Source organism: Heterocephalus glaber, unplaced genomic scaffold, assembly GCF_053883595.1.
Source record: "Heterocephalus glaber isolate CG9 unplaced genomic scaffold, H.glaber_assembly_v1.0 deba00000122, whole genome shotgun sequence".
Taxonomy (NCBI): domain Eukaryota; kingdom Metazoa; phylum Chordata; class Mammalia; order Rodentia; family Bathyergidae; genus Heterocephalus; species Heterocephalus glaber.
In genome coordinates this window covers 17,601,931-17,623,515 of record NW_028258138.1, presented here as the reverse complement: position 1 = coordinate 17,623,515, position 21,585 = coordinate 17,601,931, and the positions used below count along the sequence as shown (strand labels likewise).

Sequence of the window (21,585 nt, the reverse complement as noted above, 5' to 3'; positions counted from 1 at the left end):
TGCCCCTGTTCCCACCTAGAGGGTAACCTAATACTTGCTCACCTTCTACCATTTAGTGATGTCACCAGCTCCTCCATTCCCTAGTCACTACCTCACTCAACCCCGCTTCAGCCCCAACAAACCCCACCCCAGTCTCTATAAAAGACTCTCCCTGCCCCGGCCATATTGATTTTGTCTCTCCTTTGTTCAGAGATAGCCCGCCCAGCAGATCTATTTCCCTAATAAAGGCTTGTTGTGGCCTGGTCTGGTCTTGGTTTTCGGCCCTTTTACCTGACAATCACAATTTTCAGTTTTATACTTCAGATTTCAAGAAATCTTAAACATATAACATAAACTATAAAATGTTTGTATGCAGGCTTAAAAATCCACTTTAAGAGAAGTGAATGTCCCTATGCTTGAGATAATCTTAGTTGAGTTTATTTTGTCATTTTAGCTCTCACAATTTCAAATGCATTCTCACTGTTGCAAGAAAAACCTGGAAAAAATTAAAAACCAAACTAAAAACATGCATAAAACTGAGGAAGCTTCAATGGGAACCTTTGGATCACATCCTCCTGTTTTTTAAAGCTAGGAGTCGAGTGCAAGTTTTAAAGCCCATTACAAAATTAACATGTCAGATTTTCTTCAGAAAAGTACAAAAATGACTTCAGTTTAAAATGATCATCACAAGGAAAACAACTCTGCACTGGGTTGAACACAGAAGTTTGGACAAAGTGACACAGATAATGGTAGCAGATTTTCATGCCTGTTATGGCTGTGTTTAGATGTCCTCCCAAAGCCTCATGCAGTCACAGGAGGGGCTTTTTCAGAGGTGGCTGGATCTAGAGTGTTTGAGTACTAAATTACTCCACTGATTGGTTTGACAGGGTTCTGAGTGTGGATAATGGGAAGGGCCACCCTGGGTGTGAGTGCTACCTGTCCAGAGAACATGTAGCCTGGATATAAGGGACAAAAAGAGGACTAATGTTGTTGCTTGTCGCTTCCATGCTACTTTGTTGCTTTGCTGTCTTCTGCCTGAGAAGCTCCTCTGCTATGCCACCCTGCCTTAGAGCCAGCCAATTATGGACAGAAACCCCTACAACTGTGGGGCAAATGAACCTTTCTTTAACTTTGGGTATTGTGTATTTTGTCTCAGCAATGAGAAAAGTAACTAAGACAACATCCTTCCCTATTCACAGGGTTTCTTACTTTTAATAATATGGATGCATTAGAAGAGGAAGATACTGGATAAAAAACCAGTATCATTGTTTGTTCCTATGCCAAGGCAAATCCAAGCATGCACCAATGAGGTACCCTGGCTTCCCTTCTAGGATATCCAGTATACTGTTCTGGCTCTAACTTTGTGCTCGAACACAACTCATAAGAAGCCAGAAGAATACAAAGTCATCCATTCTTGGTTTCATCTTACACATGGATCCTACATAGATCACTTCCCAATTGGAACAGTCACCAAAAAGCCTCCATGTGTTCTACCCAACCATCTTTCTCCTCATAAAAAGGCATCTTCTTATTGAACAGTTTTGTCTCAACCTTCACCAATTCTTCTGTTGTTTTTGGTTTTTTATAGCTAACAAAATCTATACAAATGTTAATTGCAAAAGAGTAAAAAAATTAACTTCCATTTGCAGAAGGAAGAGGAAGAATCTCCTCATTAAGTCACTTGTTTCTAGTTACAGGTCATACAGATGTCAAACCTGAGAATTAAATATGAGTATTCCTACAATAATATAAAATAGAAATAAGAGAAAATGGTGGAAAAACAAAAACAGAACATAAGAATGGTTTTAATCCTCTGTCATACATAAAGTGAACTTTTGTAAAAACTGGTATGTTTTGTAATTCTTTTCTGGGATATTCTGAGTAACTTATTTTAGTTATAAAGACCACAGCTATAAATCAGTAAAGACAGCATACAGAACCGAAATTTAGCACCTGACAACTCTATAATTCAGGACTTTGGAAACATTTAGCAGACAGTAGAGACAGACCTGACCTGTGCTCTTCGACACAGAGTACAGAAAGACCAGAAATTATTTGGACTTCAATGTCTTCAAGTGTTGTTTATTCAAGCAGTGAAACATACTGAAGCTCTTAGCAATGAAAAGGATTATTAATGCAACCCAGAAGGCAAAGCCCACGGAGTTGCGGAAAAAATCATAAACAAAAGATGTTTTAAAGTAATACAGACCCTTGGAAAGATTTGTCAAATGGTCTGATCAACAAACTGACATATTCTTGACTTCTGCAGAGAGATGTACAGCAATCTGCTTTAACTTTGCATATTTTTACTTGGACATGGGCATTCTTGCTTCATACATTCTCTAGCTGGTTAATATGTTCAAGGATAAACGCATTTATATTTCTTTGACTTGCGCCCTCCCTTGGTCCTACAGCGAGTGTCTTGACCTACTAGGAATTCCATGGGTTATTTATTTAAGAATATTTACATAAAGAAACACAAGATAAAGCTTCTTAAAGATCAAATGTAACCTAGTATCTTTAAACTGGGGTACATGGTTAAGTTTGATAAAATGAACAAAACCCTTGAAACTGATGTGAAGTGTGTATGTGTGTGTCCATGTCCATTCATGTATAGCATATACTTCTGTGGGTGGAGAATCTCTTGCTCCCAATCTGTTCTCTAAGACTGAGACTGGTAATACCAGGCAGGTGAATAAGTACTGACCTTTAAATAATATGTTACACATTTGTTTAAAAATCCCTAAATAATTGTATCTTCATAATAGGTCTTCATTTTCAAGGAAGGAATAAAAGTAGATATTAATGTGAATGTGTGTGTGTACTCTGTAAGGAAGCACAGCACCCCAGTGCTACAGGTTGCGACAATATTCAATCACCTATTTCTACTTCAAAGACAGTGACCAAGTGGGGCTCTGCTGTGGAGGGAAGTTTGGTGACAAAAATGGTGTTAGAGACAGGACAGTTTCAAGCTTTCCAATATATTTTTTAACTTGTCATTTAACTTAAGTAAAAGCAGAAAACATGAGTGTCTCTGGTTACATTTTTCCCATTGGTCTTTAGTAAGATCCATTTATTGAGCTGGGTAGACATTAAAGGAAGGTAAACAGGTGATACGGAAGACTTGAATGAAATAGCTCGCACACCATTCAGTAGAGATTATAGGATTTGGTTTGATAAATGCCAATTCTCCTGTTTTTATTTCCACCTAGTATTTGTTACATGGTTTGTCCTTAAAAGCCCTGGAGGGGCTCATTAACTTGCATAAATCTCAGTTAAACACAGATGAAAGGTGAATAAATACATAAGGCACTAAACAGTTACATTTCTAAATGATTTTTAACCTAGCAGTCTTTAAATTTTGAAGTATATTTTAGTCTGACAAAACTTTGATTTTATTAAGTTGCTGGTAGAATGCCTTAAACATTAAAATATTCACCATTTCACATATTAAGAACTTAGAAAATAACTTTTAACTTGTCATGTATTATGCTGAGGTGCAGATGTCTTGTATTTGCCTTAGAGACATGTGTCCTATAAATACATTCTATAAAATGCTTGGTATCTCTTTTGTGAACAGAAGTGACTGAGCAGAAAATGATCGGTTATAGAGAATAGAGAAGTTAGCAATATCATATGAAAATAGCCAAGGTTAGCAACTCAGTTTCTTTTTTGCTTTAGGAAACTTATATTAGACTAATACCCATATTGGCTAAAAATTGATTTAGTTGGAATCAACATGGCTAGCAATTCATTAGTTGGAACTTTAAAATGCCATTTATTTATATGTTTTATAAGTGGACTGAGTGATTAAACTCCATAGGGCTGTCTTATTATTTTATTTTTCCCTCTTCAAGGGGAGGTCAATTTCATTGATTGAAAATAAGGACAAATTTTCACTTAGACATTTACACAAATTTCTACCTCGAGAACAAATAATTATGCCACCTTCATACCACTGTATCTGCCACAGAACACCACACATTGCTGTCCTTTTTATCGCCAATGATTACTGCTTCTTATTAAACAGGCATTCACTTGCTGCTAGAATTCACCAAATAGCACCGCACTAAATCTCAAGTTGGTGAAAAAACATAGAACCTCATAATAATAAAATTCTACCAAAGAATTCTATGAAGAAGTTTCAGGAATCTCAGGAAGACTTAACATTTGGCTGAACTATTCAGAAATGAGAAAACAAGGGAGCAGGTACTACAGAAACTTAAATATTTTGTTCCACCAAATTTTAAGAATCTGAGTGTGAATCAGCAGATAAAAGCATGAAATATATTTTAGTATGGATAAGATGGCTACAATCATAAGACACTGGAAAAATCAAAACAATACTGGCACACAGACAAAACAGACATTTGTGTAAATGGTTCCTAATTCTCCGAAAATGCTTATTAGTAGCTGAAGTTAGGATAATTATGGTACTATGTAACAGAAGATATAAACCAAATTGTATGTATATATATATATATATATATATATATATATATACATATATAAAAATACTAAAAATTTCAGAAGTTCAATGAAAAGTTTATTATTTCTTTCATCTTCAAAACATTTCAATTCTTACCAATTAGGGGTTGCTAAGCTTTTCTAGACCAAGGGCTACAACAGAATATGGCGGGGGAGGGTTTGCTTTAATGGTATAGGATGCCACATTAAGTTTAATTTCTTTTCAGGCTATAGAGAATGTTAAACAGTCAAGAAATATTCATTTACAATGGAGAAGGAGGACTCTGATAGCAATGGGAGAGAAGGCTCAGATAGTATTTATTTCTTACTTCATAAAGCTGGGAGTAGCGTCATAGTGAGCCCTGACAAAGTTAGAAGCAGGAAGCACATGACTGTAGAGAGCTGATTAATAAATAATGATAATTTGGCTTTAAGTTATACTTAAGTTTGGTAGCTTGAAGGCCTCCAAATGTGACAGAAATTAACCATGAATGACACGGCTTTCCGAGGAATTTAACTTTTCTGAGAGGAAAAAAAAAGCATTTTCTAAGGAAAATTTTAGACAATAAATGACTGAAGGAAACAGCTTCAGGAAAATGATTCCTTAGGAGAATCACCAGCCTTCAACAGAGTTAAGTTCATCCTCAGTACAAAGATATTCCTGAGTTATATTTTCTCCTATCCCGGAGCAAAGTAAAATTTTTCTTTTTGTAATATTTGAAAAAATATGTATGATTTTAAATATGAGTCAAATGGTATTATCTTTAGATTGGGCCATCCAGTGAATCAGCCTATGGCACATAATTAATTAAAAAGGAAATGTGGGGCACAAAGTACTTATAGACACAGGGAGCTACAACATGAAATTCATAGCAGAATAAGAAACTGAAGTTGCAGAAAAACAGTATCGCATGACTTTCAACTTTGGACTTAAAAACTGTGATAAAAATACATATTAAACTTGTAGTTTCAAAAAGACTGCATACCATCTGTGTTGTCTCAAAATCTCATGATTAAAATGTCTAAGAATACACAGTAGAATTTGGTAAGGGTTAAGAGGATAAGTATTTTTAAAGTGGTAACATCTATAGAATCTATAGAAAAACCCGTAATTTTTTCATATATATTCACTAATATATTCCAATACTCTTTACTGACATTTTTCTATTTTCCAGACACTGTTAAATACAAAGGATACCTCAGAAATATTTCTTTATGGCTCCAATTACAAGATGTGACTTTCTGCAGACAATTGCTGACAAGCTCTTGATTGTGTCTTTTGAGAGCCATGTATAAAAATCCTCGGGAGGGATTTAGAATTCTCTTGTACTTTCCAAAGTGCAGAGCTAAGTGCAATGCGGAGCCATATGTTACCATTTAAATAAACACTCAAAGACAGAAATTTTTTAACAAAATGGTAGGTAATGTCCTAAGATTCCTGGCCCATGACAGCCCAGCTCAGTTGTTGTTTTTTAATTACAAAGGAGACATGTATGCATGCTGAGGTAAGACTTTAATGGGAATCCTTGGGTCAATCAACAACAATCTGTCTTTTTGATAATAAATCAGTTCTTCCTAGTTCAGTTTAAAAATTTTTTCAAATAAACATGTCTGACTTCTATGATGTGATCAAGAGGCCCACAACAAGCACTATTATGACCATGTAAAATCACCCCTTTTGATGAATCATGAAGATCTGGCAACACTCTTCGTGCCCCTGCCTTTCCAGTAAAGGTCAATAAGACTGAATTGAAAGATTTTGAATGTGCATCTGTTAAAGAGTCCATTCATCCTCATCTTAAAAATTTTGAGTCCTATAAATAATCACTGCACAAAGCTCTCACTTCAGAGACTGGACTTCAGCTCGACCACTCCATAGTGTTTGCTCTTAAGGTTCTGGTCTCAACACCCATCACCCTGCTGTATTCTGGCAAATGATCCCCACCACCTCTCTCCCCAAGCATGTTCTTTACAGAAAGAAAAGAACCAAGAAACTTTATTTGCAGAGAGATATGAACAGGATTTTACTGAGTATGCCTAGGGAGGACAAAGAATTTTTCTAATAGGAAATGAAAATGCTAATGTGGATAGTCTGTTCAAAAGTGTTTTGTTCAGAGAGGAAATAGGGTATAGTGAGAAGGCTCTGCAGTGGGCAACTGTGATTCACAGCTCTACCCTGTCCCTTGCTAGTGGTGTCACCCTGAACCAGCCACAGCCACTCCATCTCCTGAGATCACAGTGATGTCATCTGTACAACAGGGTCAATGATGTCTTGCTACGAGGAGGAATGCCAAGGGCTCTTTATGGCTCCTCCTGGCTTTCTGCAGTATAGCTTTACATACAAATAAAAATCAAAGGGGTGAGAAAAATCAGCAGAAGTGGGTGGCAATTTGGTTTAGTTATGTAATGAACACACAGAATTCCACTTCTAGCCACGATCCAGTAAGAGGAACCAGATTGGAATAGTTTCTGCAAAGTATAAAACCTCAGGACAGGGAGGAAAAGGAGCCCCAAGGAAAGGGAAAAAAATCACTGCTCTTGGTGGTTTCCAGGGCCTGGCCCAAGGCAGGAAACCATTACAGAGCCTGGAGGGCACCAGAAGTTGAGGATTCTGGGAGACCTGAGAGGCCAAAACTCACAGAATAGAGAACTGGTGGAGGAGAGTTGCTGTGAAAGAGAACCTGCAGATCTACAGAGTGAACCCTGGAACTGCAGATGAGTACTGATCAGTGCTTGAATGTGGAAGAAACTGAGGCCAGGGAATAAAAATCACCGCAGAGGATTAGTGGTAACTGTGGCTGGAGTTTTCACAGGGATCAGAAGACCTGTTCCCATTATCAAGAGGGGACGCTCACATTCACTGTCGATTACTCAAACAGGTCCTGCTTCATGAAAGGGGAATAATTAAGTATAGCATAGACAGAAACTGCTCTGCTTTCACACACAACAAATCTTAAATTAAAAAAAAGTTTTTTAAGCCCAAATCCAAAAGGATCAAACTCATTGCAGGCAACTTAACTTAACTACATATCAGCACAAAGCTTGAGAATATTTATATGTATACAAAAACAGCATTCCACAAGGTAAAAGTCACAATATCTTGCCATTCAATAAAAAATTACAAGGCATGAAATGATGCAGGAAAATCTGACATATAATGAAGAAAATCAATCAAGAATGAGCCAAAGTGGACAAAGATGTTTTAAGTACCAAAGGGGAATATTCAAAGTTTTTGAAATGTTTCCTAAGTTCAAAAGTTAACATGCAGAATACACTGGGGGAGAAAAAGCCCAAACTCAGTTTCTAGATATGAAAGCTAAACTATAGGAAATGATATGATAAGATGAAAGTTACCCAGATGATATCAAGGGTAGATGGAACTACAACATGACACAGTCAGAAAAAAGTAGAAAATCTCAAAATCAGTAAGACATGTTACTTGCAGAGACTTAAAGATAACTATTACCAGATTTTTTTATTGGAAATAACACAAATAAGAAGACAATGGAGCATCACCCTTAAAGTTGTGGGAAGAAAAAAATCTCTATCTAGAATTCCATATCCAGCAAAAATGCCAAAGGTGAAATTAGGACAATTTTCACACAAAGAAATTTAAAAAACTTATCATCAACCAACTTGTACCATAAGACATTTTATAGGTGTATCTGTACAGAGAATTAAAAAGACCAGAAATGACAGCTATGTAGGTAAACACACAACTATTATTTCTTATTTAAGACAAGATAACTGACTACTTAAAAAAACAATGTATTATAGAAAAAATGTGACAACAGCACTTTAGGGAGAGAAAGGGGAAATGGAAGTTGGTCTCTGTATCTATGGATTTAACTAACTTCAAATTGAAAATATGCAGAAAAAAATTGTGCCTGTACTGGAAATGCACAGACTTTATCTTCTTGACATTATTCCCAGAACAATAAAGTTTAACAATTATTTACATAGCACTTGCACTATATTAGGGATCACAAATAATCTGGAGATGATGTAAGGGAAGGTGTGCACAGAGTATATGCAAATATTATGCCATTTTATATAAGGGACTTGAACACTGTAGGTTCTCATATCTGAAAGAGTCCTAGAACCTGTCTCACGGAGATACTGAAAGACAACTGTACTGTTGTCAGGTTCTCTTTACAAATAAGGTTCTTATTTGTGGAGTAGTATAGCATTACTTTAATTGGTACATCATGGGGAAAAGTTAAAAATCTTTTCTATAAACTCTAACGCAACCCCTGAAGTAACAAAATAGCTATAAGCCAACAAAGGAGAATAAAATAATAAAAACCCAATTGGTCCTCCAATAAAAGAGGAATGAAAGAACAGATGCGATAAATAGAAAAGAAGTAACAAGACAGATTTAGATATAAGTGTATCAGTAATCTCCTTAAATGTATAGTTTTCCAAATTAAAAGGCAAGACCCAAATATATATGCTGCCTATAAGAAATGCACTTCAAATATAAAGACAAACAAATAAAAGAACAGGATTGAAAAATACACTATGCTAACATTCATCAAAAGAGCTGGAGTAGCTTTATTAACATTAAACAAAGTAGATTTCCGAGCAAAATGTATTACTGGGGATTAAAAGGTAATTTCATAATGATAAGGCGAGGTGAAAGAGAGCAACCCTAAAAATTTACACATCTAAAAACGGAGGTTCAAAATCCCCAAAGTAAAAACTGATAGTACAGCAAAGAGAAATGAACCAATCCACAGCTATTGCTGGAGATTTCAATACCTCTCATGCAGTGATGAACTCACGCTCAAAGCATTCCTTCTATTCAAAGACAGTTCTACCATGAGCGTGAGTGAAGAAACTCATGCCTGTACTATTTGGAAGCCTTTTGGGGCAATGAGCACTGAAAACCACAAGTAAGTTCTTCACTGCTGACACCAGGCCTGAGTTGGACTTCCCTCCAGAGAATACAGCCACTGCTTCCAGCCAGAAATTCCAGTTCTAGTTTCCATAAGTGCACTGGAAATTAACAACTCAGCCAAGCCTCCAGTTTTCTTGACCCCAATTTCATCACTTATATAAAGAGAGAACTGCGCTAAGTTACATTTAAAATCCATTGTTATGGTCTGAATGTCTGGGTCTCCTCACCCAACCCCTGGGTTGACACCTAACATCCAGTGTGATGGTATGACACTGGGGTGAAGCCTGTGGACACGATCAGGTCCTGAGCTCAAAGCCCCAAGACTGGGATCAATGCCCTTATGAAAGAAGCCCCAGAGAGCTCCCCTGTCTCTTGCACCATGTGAAGACACAGTGTGGAGACCCTGATAAAAAACGTTCGTGAGAGGAAGCAGGCCCTCTGCTGACACTGGTGCTTCTCAGCTCTGCAGTGGTGAGGAGTAAGTTTCTGTTGTTCCTAGGCCACCCAGTCTGGAGTATTCCATTAGAGCAGCCTGAAAGTACTAAGGCATTCTGTAGCTTATGTGTTTCGGAATTTATGTCACCAGTTGTTACCACGTCAGGTTAAATCAAGTCAGGTCTTGCACCTTGAGTCGCTGGGAAGCCCATCTGAGTGCTCAAAGGAGAAGTAGAAGCATCTAAATTAAGTGCAAGAGTGCAGATGGCTGGGCTGAAACTTGTGATTCTTCTACATCAGCCTCTCTCAGTGATGTGGAGATGTGAAGGGGTCTTGGAGGTGGGATTGGGGGAAACAGGAAGGTGGGAAGGGGAAGGGGAAGTAAAAAAAGGATCAAGATGCAATATGTGCCAATACTCTATGATGAATATATTTATTATGTATCACAAACATGCACTAATAAAAAAGGGAGGTACAGGTGGCTGTGACCCTATGACCTTCAAGATGGAATGGACAGAAGTCATCCCCATAGGCAAGGTGCTCCTGGCCTCTCTCCTACTTTCTGGAATAAGGTCTCCAGTCCTCTGCATCCCATGCACTGAACAATAACCCCAAGGAAGTCCCCAGAAGACCTACCCGGGGAGGCACAGCCTGTAGGGCGGTGATGTAGTTCTCCAGAGCCAGGCGGCGGCGGTCGTTGAGCATGGCTTCCACTCTAGCCATGTGTGTCTCCACCAGCTGCTGCCTCTCATTGGCTGCTTCCTGCTCCAGGGACTCCACTTTCTCCTGGAAATGCTGCCATCAGAAACACACACATCGATGTAGGAACACATAGGACTGGGCAGCAAATCGAAGACTCTTTGAAGTAATATTACAGTATCCCATTTATCTTCAAATGATTAAAACCCTTCTGAAGACTGCACAGTCATCCCAACATTTTGAGTAATTTTATACATTCCCTACCCTCCAATCAAACCTAATATCTCACTGGAAATCACAGTTGCATAAGACTGATTTGGCTGATGATGATGCTACATAAGTTTATTGGAGCTCTTATATTACGTATTTTAAAATTTTTTCATCTGTTACTCAAAGTCCTTTCAACAAATAACCATGATAATCTCTGTTTAAGTAAGATAATTTGAAAGCTGGTTTTAGTCCAAGATTCAAATTCTTACATAATTTCTCCCAGGGGGAGAAGGAGCAGAGAATGAGGGCAATCAAAGAGATGTATTATTAATAAAAAGTAGATTGCAAGTAACAATATGAGTATTACGGCAATTAATTATACCTTGAAATAACTGGGAACAAATAGAAGGCGGGGTTTAAGCAATTCAAATGCTACCGGACATCCAATTTCACTGGACTATGAACATCAGCCCTCCCTGGACAGGCTGCTGCCCTGTCCTACTGGTAGGGAATGGGGTCAGACGTTACCTGAATCACAGCCTTCTTATCAGCCTTGGGCAAGTTCTTGGCTTGACGTTCTGCCTCTTCCCATTCTCTCATGACCTACACAAATGAAAGACAAACTGAAAAATCATCACCTCTTCTCTCAAATACAGGTCGAACTGAATGGAGTACAGTATCTGTTTTCTATTTTTATCATTATAAACGTTTTTTAAATCACATACACACTCCTATGTGAATAATATTTGACCTCTTGCAGACTAGATAATTTCTTGTGGCAGTATCTAAATGTCCGCATTACAGGAATGTAGCCTTTCGAAGCAGGGTTGGTCTTTTTTTACTTCCTTGAGAAAGAGCCAGAAGTCAACTTACTTGATGTGAACAAATAGCAACTATTTATAAAAGGTATGCACTTCCTGAGGAAGGTCTTTCATTAGTAAGTTAAACAGAATGGCTTCAGCCTTTCATGGAGGCAAGTTAAAACATTTCAACTGAGTAGTTTTCATACGGGAGAAAATATCATAAGTAACATTTTTATATACGTATGTGTCATGAATATAATGTTTCCCAAAAATGCATAATGAGGGAAAGAGAGGAAGACTTTTATTGTTTGAAATCCTAAGACCCATCCCGTGCAGAGCTGATGAGCAATTAGGGCCTTCTGCTTACCAACTTTAGTCACGAATAGCAGATTACTCCAAATCCCTCCAGAAATCCCAAGAAAAGGCACATTATAACATTCTGAATATAGCAAAAAGGAACACTGATTTAGTAACCAAGTGAATTTTATTTGAAGAAAAGTAAAGCTTTCTGTTCTCGGCCTTCACATCCACCTGGATCTCCCTGAGACATGCGCCTGGAATGCTCTGAATGCAGAGTAAATGTCCTCAGCTGTGTATCTCACTGAACAAAAATACTAGTTTCTCACAACCTGTGGCTATTTTTTCCCCTTCAATCTTGCCACCAGCTCTCCCACAGAGTTTAAATGCAGCGCTTTCCTGAGGTAGGATGGTGAAGAAAGAAAAATCAAGTAAGCAAAATATGGCCTATTGCCACTTGTGTACCTGTATTTGCATAATTTGCATACTTCCAAAGTGTGAGAAATTTCATTACTATACTGTAAATGCCTATTATTTATAGATATTTAATCAATTCTAAGGAAGTGATTGTTGTGATATCTTTCAAGAGTAGGAAAATTTATTGGGGAATAGGAATGTGGAATAAGAATAGCTCCTGAGAGACAGGAGGGGTTCTGAATGGGTTGTCTTGTGATATCTTTCAAAATCCCGAAGAAAAAGAGGTTTATGGAAGTTCTTGGGGAGAATATCTATGAGATAATACCCTGTCCAATCACCATCTGAGCTTCTTCTTAGGTATTTTATTGTCTGCTCGCATTAAATCTTTGCAAAATTCATAAGACCAGTTAAACTTCATATAAGATACAACGCCCTTGTTGCTTTAGTGAAGTTATGGAGAAATAAAATAGAATTAATTTTCTTTATACATGAACAGCAAGCATATCAATAATAACTCAAGGTTCATAGTACAATTGGGACAAATGCCAGCACTATGGGAGGCGAGGCAGGAGGACTGAATATTCGAGCCCAGCCTGGACAACTTAGCAGTTTAGTGAGATTCTGTCTCAAAACATAAATAGGGCATGGAACTGTAGCTAAGTGTGAAGGTCCTGAGTTTAATTCCCAGAAACACAGCAAGAATACAATACATATGCGGTACAAACATATTGTCCCAGTTATTTTGGTGTTTCCATGAGTTAATAAAGGGCATCTGTGAGCTGGATGATACTGAAGTCTATCTTTGCTTTATAGATATGACAACCCTTGCAGTAAAACTTTAAATCTCCTATATTGAGAATGTCCACAATGAAGGTACTCTATCAAGAATTCCTTAGGCAAGAAGTTGTAAAATTAGTTTCAGATAGAAACCAAATGTCTTACTGGAATATAGAAGAAAACATGATTTCCCACTTTACAGTTACATGTCTACCATCTTCACTCATACATTCAGAACCTGGACTTTCAGCCTTGACTTGGGGATCCATGGAATAATTAAGATTTCTTTAGCTAGCATACTGAAAATCAGCACTATTATAGAAGTAAACTCAAACTTTAATTTTACAGAACAGTTTAACAATACCATTCACTGCCACAAATTAAAAAGTGAACCACTCGAACCATCATCGTAGAATTTACTAGAAATGGAGACGGACTATAGACAGCACATCCCCTTTGATCAGCGGCTTCCACTAGGTACAATAACACGCAATGTTATGCTGACCCTGATTAAGCACTTTAACAATCTGTCTAATTTAAACTGACTGATCACACTATGCTCTGAGATTAGGCATGGCCATTCCTATTTTATAGAAAAGATTGAGGTCTAAGCTCTGAAGGTCATATAAGTAACAAGTGGAGAAGACAGGATAATAAACCAACCATCCTAATACTCACTCTGCCGTCTTAAAATGGGAAACCTTCCCAGGGAGCTAAGTTTATTTATACTTAGTGACAGCAGAAGAGCTGTCCTTGAGATGTTGCCATCTTCAAAATAAAAAACTTGGAGTCAGGTCAGTTTTCACCTTGATGGACTTCACTTTCAGCACACATTAAAACTACTAAATATGTAAGTAATCAAAGCACTTTTACACTGTCCAGCTGCTTCTTTACAGCTGCTAAAGGCTACTCATAACATACAGCAACCACAGGTTTAGAGTTGTAATCATTACCACCATCACCACCAAAATACCCCTCAAATCCTCTGTATTTGTGAGGAAATAAATAATAAAAGCTACAATAGAAATCAATTTAAAAAGCAAAATTTTTAAAATGTGAAACTCTCAGGATCTGGGCCGTAGGGCTACTCTGTATATTGGTCTAAAGCAATTTTCCACTGCATGCACAAAGGTATCAATTTCCTCTGGCTTTATTGGTCTTCAAAGACTTGGCTATTTCACGCAGAGAAAAATGACCATTACCAAGTAGAGATTTAAGAGGCAGGCAAGTTCAAAGTCAAAAAGTTCCCAGAATTCAGCACCATGGATTATGAAGATAAATGCTGAGCTCCAGCACCTCACACTCCTATGACCAATTGAAATGTAGCAGACTGCATTTTCTGCTAAGTTACCTCAGGTATATCTGATGAGTAGCAAATGAAGAAAATCTCTCAAAAATTATAAAGACTGGGTCAGTGTCAAACAGATAATGCGCTAAAATAAAAAAGTTTCTCTTTCAACAGAGACCTATTATATTTGAAATTAACACAGTACCTGTCTTAATAGGATCAAAATAATCCAGATATATGCAAGAAAAATCCACTGGTTAAAAAAAAAATTTTTTTTTCAAAATGATGACTAGATAGGTCTAAGAATGAGATGCAAGTTTAGTAAGACTTACATAACATCTAGGCACTGAAAGAAGGTTACAATCCAGCTGTACGTATCAGACATACATATAGAAAGATCACTAATAAAAATGGGGAACAAATACTTAAGAGTTATGTGAAGGTAAATGATTGCCTGACCCATTCTGAGAACTAAGGGAGTGTAAGGAAGGGGTTAGATTTGTCACTGTGCCGCAGAGTAGGGGGCATTGCTAGAAGTCAAGGCTGAGAGCAAAGGGAACCCAAGATGAGGGGGCACCGAGTTGGGGGCGCTGAGCAGAGAGCAGCAGCTGAGCTGAAAGAGGCAGCAGGAGGGCTGGGGTCAGGTGCAGCAGCAGCCACAGCGGGTGACAGGCTGAGCATCAGTGTTGATTTTTGTTACTCTTCTTTTAGACTGCTGGACAATTAGTGGATTTTTGAGAGCAGTGGGAAGCCTCTGAAAGCTTCAGAAATAGAGAGAGGACTTAAGTTTACAAAACAATATTTCAGTGGCAAGAAATTCTATTCTCAGTCTTCCACTGCAATCTTAACGATGCTTCTTCTGTACCTGCCTGCGACTTTCTGAAAGAAAACCTTGTCTTTTGCAAAGGAGTTAGCTTCAGGTGAAACAGACAACCATCAGAACTGCGCATCTATAGTCCAGAGCCAAAAGTACTGTCATTGTAATTAATGTTCTTCCTCTTTATGTTATTATACTAAAGTAGACCCAAGAATTCTGCTTAATTATCTTTAAAAGAAGTAATTGTGTTGATCCTTTTTAGACACATCATTCGTTCTTTTTTGGTACCGGGGATTGAACTAGGGACCTTGTGCTTGGAAGGCAGGTGGTGGAACTACTGAGCTAAATCCCCGGACCTATTTGTTCTTTTTTAAAAGTTTAGGTTTTACTCTTCTGGCATGGTGAGGCTGAGTGATCAGAAGGGGACTACTAGTGAGAAGGCACTCTGCTTCACAGTTGCTAAAAGGTGGGTGCATACTGACACACAGGGCCACGGGGTGAGCAGTACCAGGGGGCCAGGAGGCAGAGGAAGTGAGGAAAAGACAGGGATAAGAGCGTGTGCTGTGGATTTCAGGGGAAAGCCTGGCAAGGTAGGGTAAGCAGGTTTAGGATTGACTAGTTCGAAAACAATTGAATGCTACAGGGTGTTGGGGCTGTCCCCCCAGGAGAGATCTTCCTCCAAGGTAGAAAAGTGACCAGAGCATCTGAAGAGCTGGAGAATGAAGGTACTTGTTTGGGCTTTTGATAGCTTGGTTTGCATGTGACAGACAAGCTTCATAGGCCTTTCGATGGCTATCTCTAGGTACTGGTGCGTGCGCATGTGTGTGTGTTGTCCTCCCTGGAGTTAGAAAGGCCTCCCTCAGATCAGAACATAGGCTAACACAGGAGGACGGCAAGTTGAAATTAAGAGGACTGCAAGTAAAAATAAGAGAAAGAGGGAGGGAGGGGAGGGAGAGAGAGAGAGGGAGAGAAACAGAGGGAGAGACAGAGAGAGAGACAGAAAAGTTCTGAAGATTACAAATTGGAGACAAGCTAGGGAAGCTTAACTGAACATTTTTTAAAAAGGAAAGAAAGGCAAGAAGAAAGGGAGGAGGAAGGAAGGAAGGAAGGAAGGAAGGAAGGAAGGAAGGAAGGAAGGAAGGACAGATGCCTGGTAAAGCGGCTTAGTGGTTGACTGTTGCCTAGCTATGCATGAGGCCTGGTTAAGATCCCAAGTACCTGGAAAAAAATACAGAAAATAAAAAGGCACAATGATAAGTCTACTAAAGATTTAATTTGATCTTGGAAAATATATGATAGACCAATTTGTGAATTATACTTAATGTCTATCAAGAGACACTTTAAGTGTGCTAAGTGTGGCAAAAATCAGTCCCATTTTTCTCATATTCACCACAGTTTGCTAACACTGAAACAATAAACGATTGGCTTTCATCTAAGATCTTGATTCATTCATGTTCCCTACATTTTCTCACACTTACTTTTAATTTTGTAGACACCAACCAGAAAAGTGGCTGGCGAATACTATGGGCTGGTTATGTATATTTGGAATGACTGACTGTGAATGCGGAATGCGAGAAAGGGTTAGAATTCTTTAATGATCGTAGGTGGAGCCTAAATTGCAGTTAATATATACAAAATAACCATGTTTCACAAACTAGCTATTTTTAAAATTTGTTGAATAAAGACTTTGCTAAAAATAAAAAGGCTTGCACTGTAGTTCATCTAGAGAATGACTGTGCTGGGAGCAAGAAATGCTTGGGTCTCAAGCGTCACATGTCGTACCAGGGCGGGAGCTATTCTCGTGAGTCTTTATTCCATTATCTATCACTTATGGGTACAGATTAAACGCTCACTATTTTCCCGTTTATTTTTAACTTTCTATGGTTCCATGAATTCCCACTGTAAGAAATGACAGGTCCAAAGTTATAATAATTTGGTATTTAATATAAAAATATTCACCTTTACTAAAGAACATTTTAGTGAATTTTAATTTATAACATGACGATTAAAGGTACTACATAAATACAGTAATAAACTTAAGTACTTTAAAAAAAAATAAACCTTATAGTGTACTTTTTTTTTTTGGTACCGGGGATCGAACTTGGGTCCTTGTGCTTGGGCAGCAGGTGGTGAAACCACTGAGCTAAATCCCCGGCTTATAGTGTACTTTTAAAGTATACTTGGTATTATGAGATAGTAAAAAGTTAATCAGGGTGAAACAAATGAACAGATCTTTCATTTCCCACTGTTACCCAGCAACTAACTTTTCTCACCAGAGAACTTTGCAGATATAATAGAGAATCCTGGATCTTTCCTAGGTAGCACGCACATGGAGGGTACATAAAATCCCAATCAGTGTCCTTCCCTCAAACCTTTCAAATTGAAACCTTGCAACTTTGAAGATAAAGCCCTTGGGCCCCCGGGGAGACTGAGGCAAAGGCAAGGCCAGATTTCTTGTACGGTGAGACAAAAAAGATGGAAGAATCAGACATACTTGGGACATTCTCTCTCGGTGCTTGGCCTCCAGCCTCTCTTTGGCTTTCTGGAAGTGGGCATGCTCATTCTCATCCCCAGGCGTCTCGAGATACTTGTCAACGGCGTCAGGGGTGCTGGCTGCTGTGGTAGGAACTAGAAAGTAGAAAGGAAGGTTTGAGAAGACATGCAGAATGCTCAATCGTTTCTATGAAAGCCACATTTTCATTTATTCCCCAGGACAAAGAATTTAGAAGAGAAGCACACACAAGATGTTAATGCTGTTTAAGAGAACACCGTGAGACGTTTCACGCACAGGAAGGATGATTTTCACTTCACTCAAGTACAGAGTAAAGGAAAATCTAAAAGAGCCCATTTTGCAATTTGACCATTAAAAATTCTTTGCAAAATAGGTATCCACAAGTATTTAATAGGAACACTTTCCCAAATCTTCATACTTTAGTAGGTTTAATTTTTTATAATCTTCAAAGTAAATAATATCATCAATATCACACCTTGAGTTTGCTGCTGAGGAGAATCCCAAATCTGAGCCCAACCTGGGCAACTTAGTTAGTGACTTAATAATGAGATGTAAAAAAAAAAAAGGGCTGGGGATGTAGCTCACTGCAAAAGTCCAGAGTTCAATCCCCAGTATGAGAGAGAGGGAGAGAAAGGGAGAGAGGTTGATTCCTGCAGAAACCAAAGAAATCTGAAATTTAGCATACTGTATAATAACTGAACCTCTGAGAAAAGGTAAATTCTACCTGACCTATTTCACAGACCTGAATTACAAAGCCATCCTTCATGACAGAGTATTTGAAACGCTATAAAAAGCAATATAAATGTCAATAAATACATTTATTAAATCACAAAAGGACCTTGTACCTTAATAAATTTAGCAATAGTTGACAATTCATTATACTACTTATCAAAAAAGTGATTATTATTTTGAACCCAACTAATATTGCTAAGCAGTAACTGAATTGTAACACACACACTGCTATATTATGGGGAAACATAAATACTCATAAAACTGGAAAGTATAATCCAAAACCAAATGTTGTAACTCATGAGTTAGCGAAGTATAATGTCTACAAAGGTAGGTTTTCCAAGGACCAGTAATAATTAGTGAGAATCCATAGTATTTAGGAGCCTAAAGAAAAAGAAATTTTGACTTAAGAACACATCTAACCTAAGAATGAAATGAGATGCTTTTACAATCTTTTTCAGGTCAAATCAGTTTAAACATTCTATTCAAAAGATTATTCAAATATCATCAATGTTTCAAATATTCTTTTTGCTTTTCTCACCCAATTATTTGGGTATTTATACTTGTGAGGGAATATCCCCAAAAATACTTGAATGAAAAGAATTTATGGCTAAGCCATTTTGAAACTACAATCTAAGTTATATGACCTTTGTATATGCTCAAGAAAATGTCTAGGATCTTAACTCAAAGGTATCAAGACATTAAAAGAAACCAGAAAGCTTTGTTGCTAGATAATTAAATAATAAAATAATATATTTACTTTTAAAGAGAAGCATTCATTCTGTTTTCTTCCATTCTATTTCAATTGCTGATTATGATTTTTCAAAAACTAAAAACAGCTTAAGTATCTACCCAGATGTTGCATTCAAGTAAAAGGAAGGAGGTAGGGCGCCTTCCTGGATCCTCACACAAGATGTATGTAGCACGAGGGAATGGCATGCCATCTTACCCTGGCAACAAACGGGAGAAGGAAAGAACACACGCTGCTTTGCAATTAGCAACAACCAAATTTTGAATCTCAGTTCTTTCTTCACACTAGCTAAGACCCAGGGCAAGTAACATGAGTATCTTACATTCCAGTTCCTTTCTGGGTCCACCCGCCCAACTCCCTCTCTCTGTGTCGAGCGCAGGCGCATGCGCGCGCACGCTTTTTTTGTGTGTCGTCGTGCTGGGGATGGAACCCAGGGCTTGTACGTTTGTACATTCTAGACAAGTGCTCTGCCACTGAGAAGCACTCCCTGGCATTCCACTTTCTTTAGGAAGTGGAGACAACATGCTGTGTGAAATAATAAGAGCGTTGGGAAAAATGAGATGCCACACCGTGTATGAGTCACACAGGGTAATAATTCATTCATGTTCCGAATTTCTTCCTCCTCTGTTTATCACATTAATATTATTTCAATCTTATTGCTTTTGCTTTCCATGGGAAAAAATGAGCTACTTTAATTTAAATCCACTGAAAATGAATTATACACAGCACTATTAAGTGTCAGCCACAGGAGAAGTGATAGGGATTTTTCTAAAAACTCTTCAGCATAATCTACACAAAAGGCTGAAGTATTGAACGGTGGTGAGTTCTTAATTGGTAAAAGTAAAAAACAATTTTCAATTTTCAATCCTTTTTCTTAAAAAAGGTCTAAGGTAAATTTTTTTTCTGTGTGTATTCAAGCTAGTCAATATGCAAGTATATTTTATGGAATCATTTTCCCAACAAAAAATGGAGGGTAGTATTTATAATTTGACGTTTGTTTCCCATGGTTTAAATCATTTTCTCATCTTTACTGCCTGAGTGCAAATGAGAACAAGTTAAAGTAAAGGCAGAAAATAAAACAATAATATTCTTTTGGCATAGTACAATCCTGCAGAATGACAGGATTAGGCAGACTATGCTTTCCATTTTAACATCGGGCACATATGTGCTGAACAAGATGGCCATCTGGCTGGAAGTCATAACCAAAGCACAGTACCTGCTTCAGAAAAAACAATGTGTAAACAGGAAGTTTTCTAACTCCTGTGATTGGCAAATTTTGTTTTTCTCTACTTTCTTTGGCAGGGGGTGCCTAGGAATTGAATCCAGGGCCTTCACACCAAGTTACATCCCCAGCCCATTTTTCAGCTTTTTTATGTTGAGACAGGGTTTCTCTAAGCTGCCAAGTTACCCAGGCTTGGCTCAAACTTGAGATCCTCCTGCTTCGGCTTCCCAAAGCGCTTGTACAGACTTGTGGACTATGTGGCTTCTCTAGTTCTTATAGATTACAAATACTGTTTTCTGTATAAATAGAGTAAACGGTATATACTATATATATGTATATATATATATATACACACACAGAGAAGAGATAAATCAGTATAATCCAAAACACTATAAATCTCTGACATAAACTGAAATATAGCTTTGTAACACTAAAATAAAAGAATAATCAAGAAGTAAACATGCAAGGTTTGCTTAACAACATTAAGACTATTTGAACTATTAAATCTTCTTTAGGGACATGGAAATAAATATATTATCAATTTATTCTATTTAATCAAGAAATACTTCAGGGGTAGTTATTTTTCTGCTGCCAACTGGATTGGGTCACAGGGTGCCCAGATTAACCATCATTTCTGGGTATTTTGGGATGAGATCAGCACACCGATTTGAGCCCAGGTAGATTGGCTGCCTGAATGTAAGTGGTTATCATCCAGCCTACTGACGGCCTGAATAGAACAAAGAAGGCTGAATCACACCGGTGGCTATTCTGGGTGTCCATGTCACAGGTGATGGATCATGGGACTTGTCAGCCTCCGTAATAATTCCTCATAATAAAACTGTATGTACGTTAAGTGCATGTACACACACGCGCGCACGCGCTAATCAAGCTTCTCTGAAGAACACTGAGTAACGTAATTTCACTTCAAGCAAATCTGTTAGGGGTCTTAAATGACCTGTGGTAAAGAAGCTTAAGAGAAGTTGCATCTTTTTAAATATTTAATTCAAATTGTTTAGCCATTCATACTAACCTCCTTCTCAATCACTATGAATGAGATTATCCTATATTCACACCAACTGGAAAACTAGTCGTTGTCGGTGACAGGAGAATGATAGCAGGTGATGATATTTTAAAGTGAATTCAGTATCTTATGACTGCTGCCCTGTGAGTGGGGAGGAGGAGGGGAAGAGCGTTTTTAAGGACGAGGTCCAGAGAGCTCAGCTTCTGTTTCATCACATCCCTAACATGCGCCCACGATGTGTCACTAAGCACACGTGAGGCC

At 38.0% G+C, this 21,585-nt stretch overlaps 1 protein-coding gene across 12 annotated transcripts in view; it reads right to left on the bottom strand.

Annotated features, from left to right (window-relative positions):
- The window catches only part of App (amyloid beta precursor protein), a 255,064-nt gene that overhangs the window by 66,268 nt on the left and 167,211 nt on the right, over nt 1–21,585 (bottom strand). For all 12 annotated transcript variants that reach the window (XM_004842236.4, XM_004842231.4, XM_087213534.1 and 9 more), the window contains 3 exons: nt 17,584–17,717; nt 11,219–11,293; nt 10,418–10,576 (listed from right to left, as the gene is read on the bottom strand). In XM_004842236.4, coding sequence (XP_004842293.1) covers nt 10,418–10,576; nt 11,219–11,293; nt 17,584–17,717 — 368 coding nt within the window. The remainder of the gene's footprint in view (nt 1–10,417; nt 10,577–11,218; nt 11,294–17,583; nt 17,718–21,585) is intronic.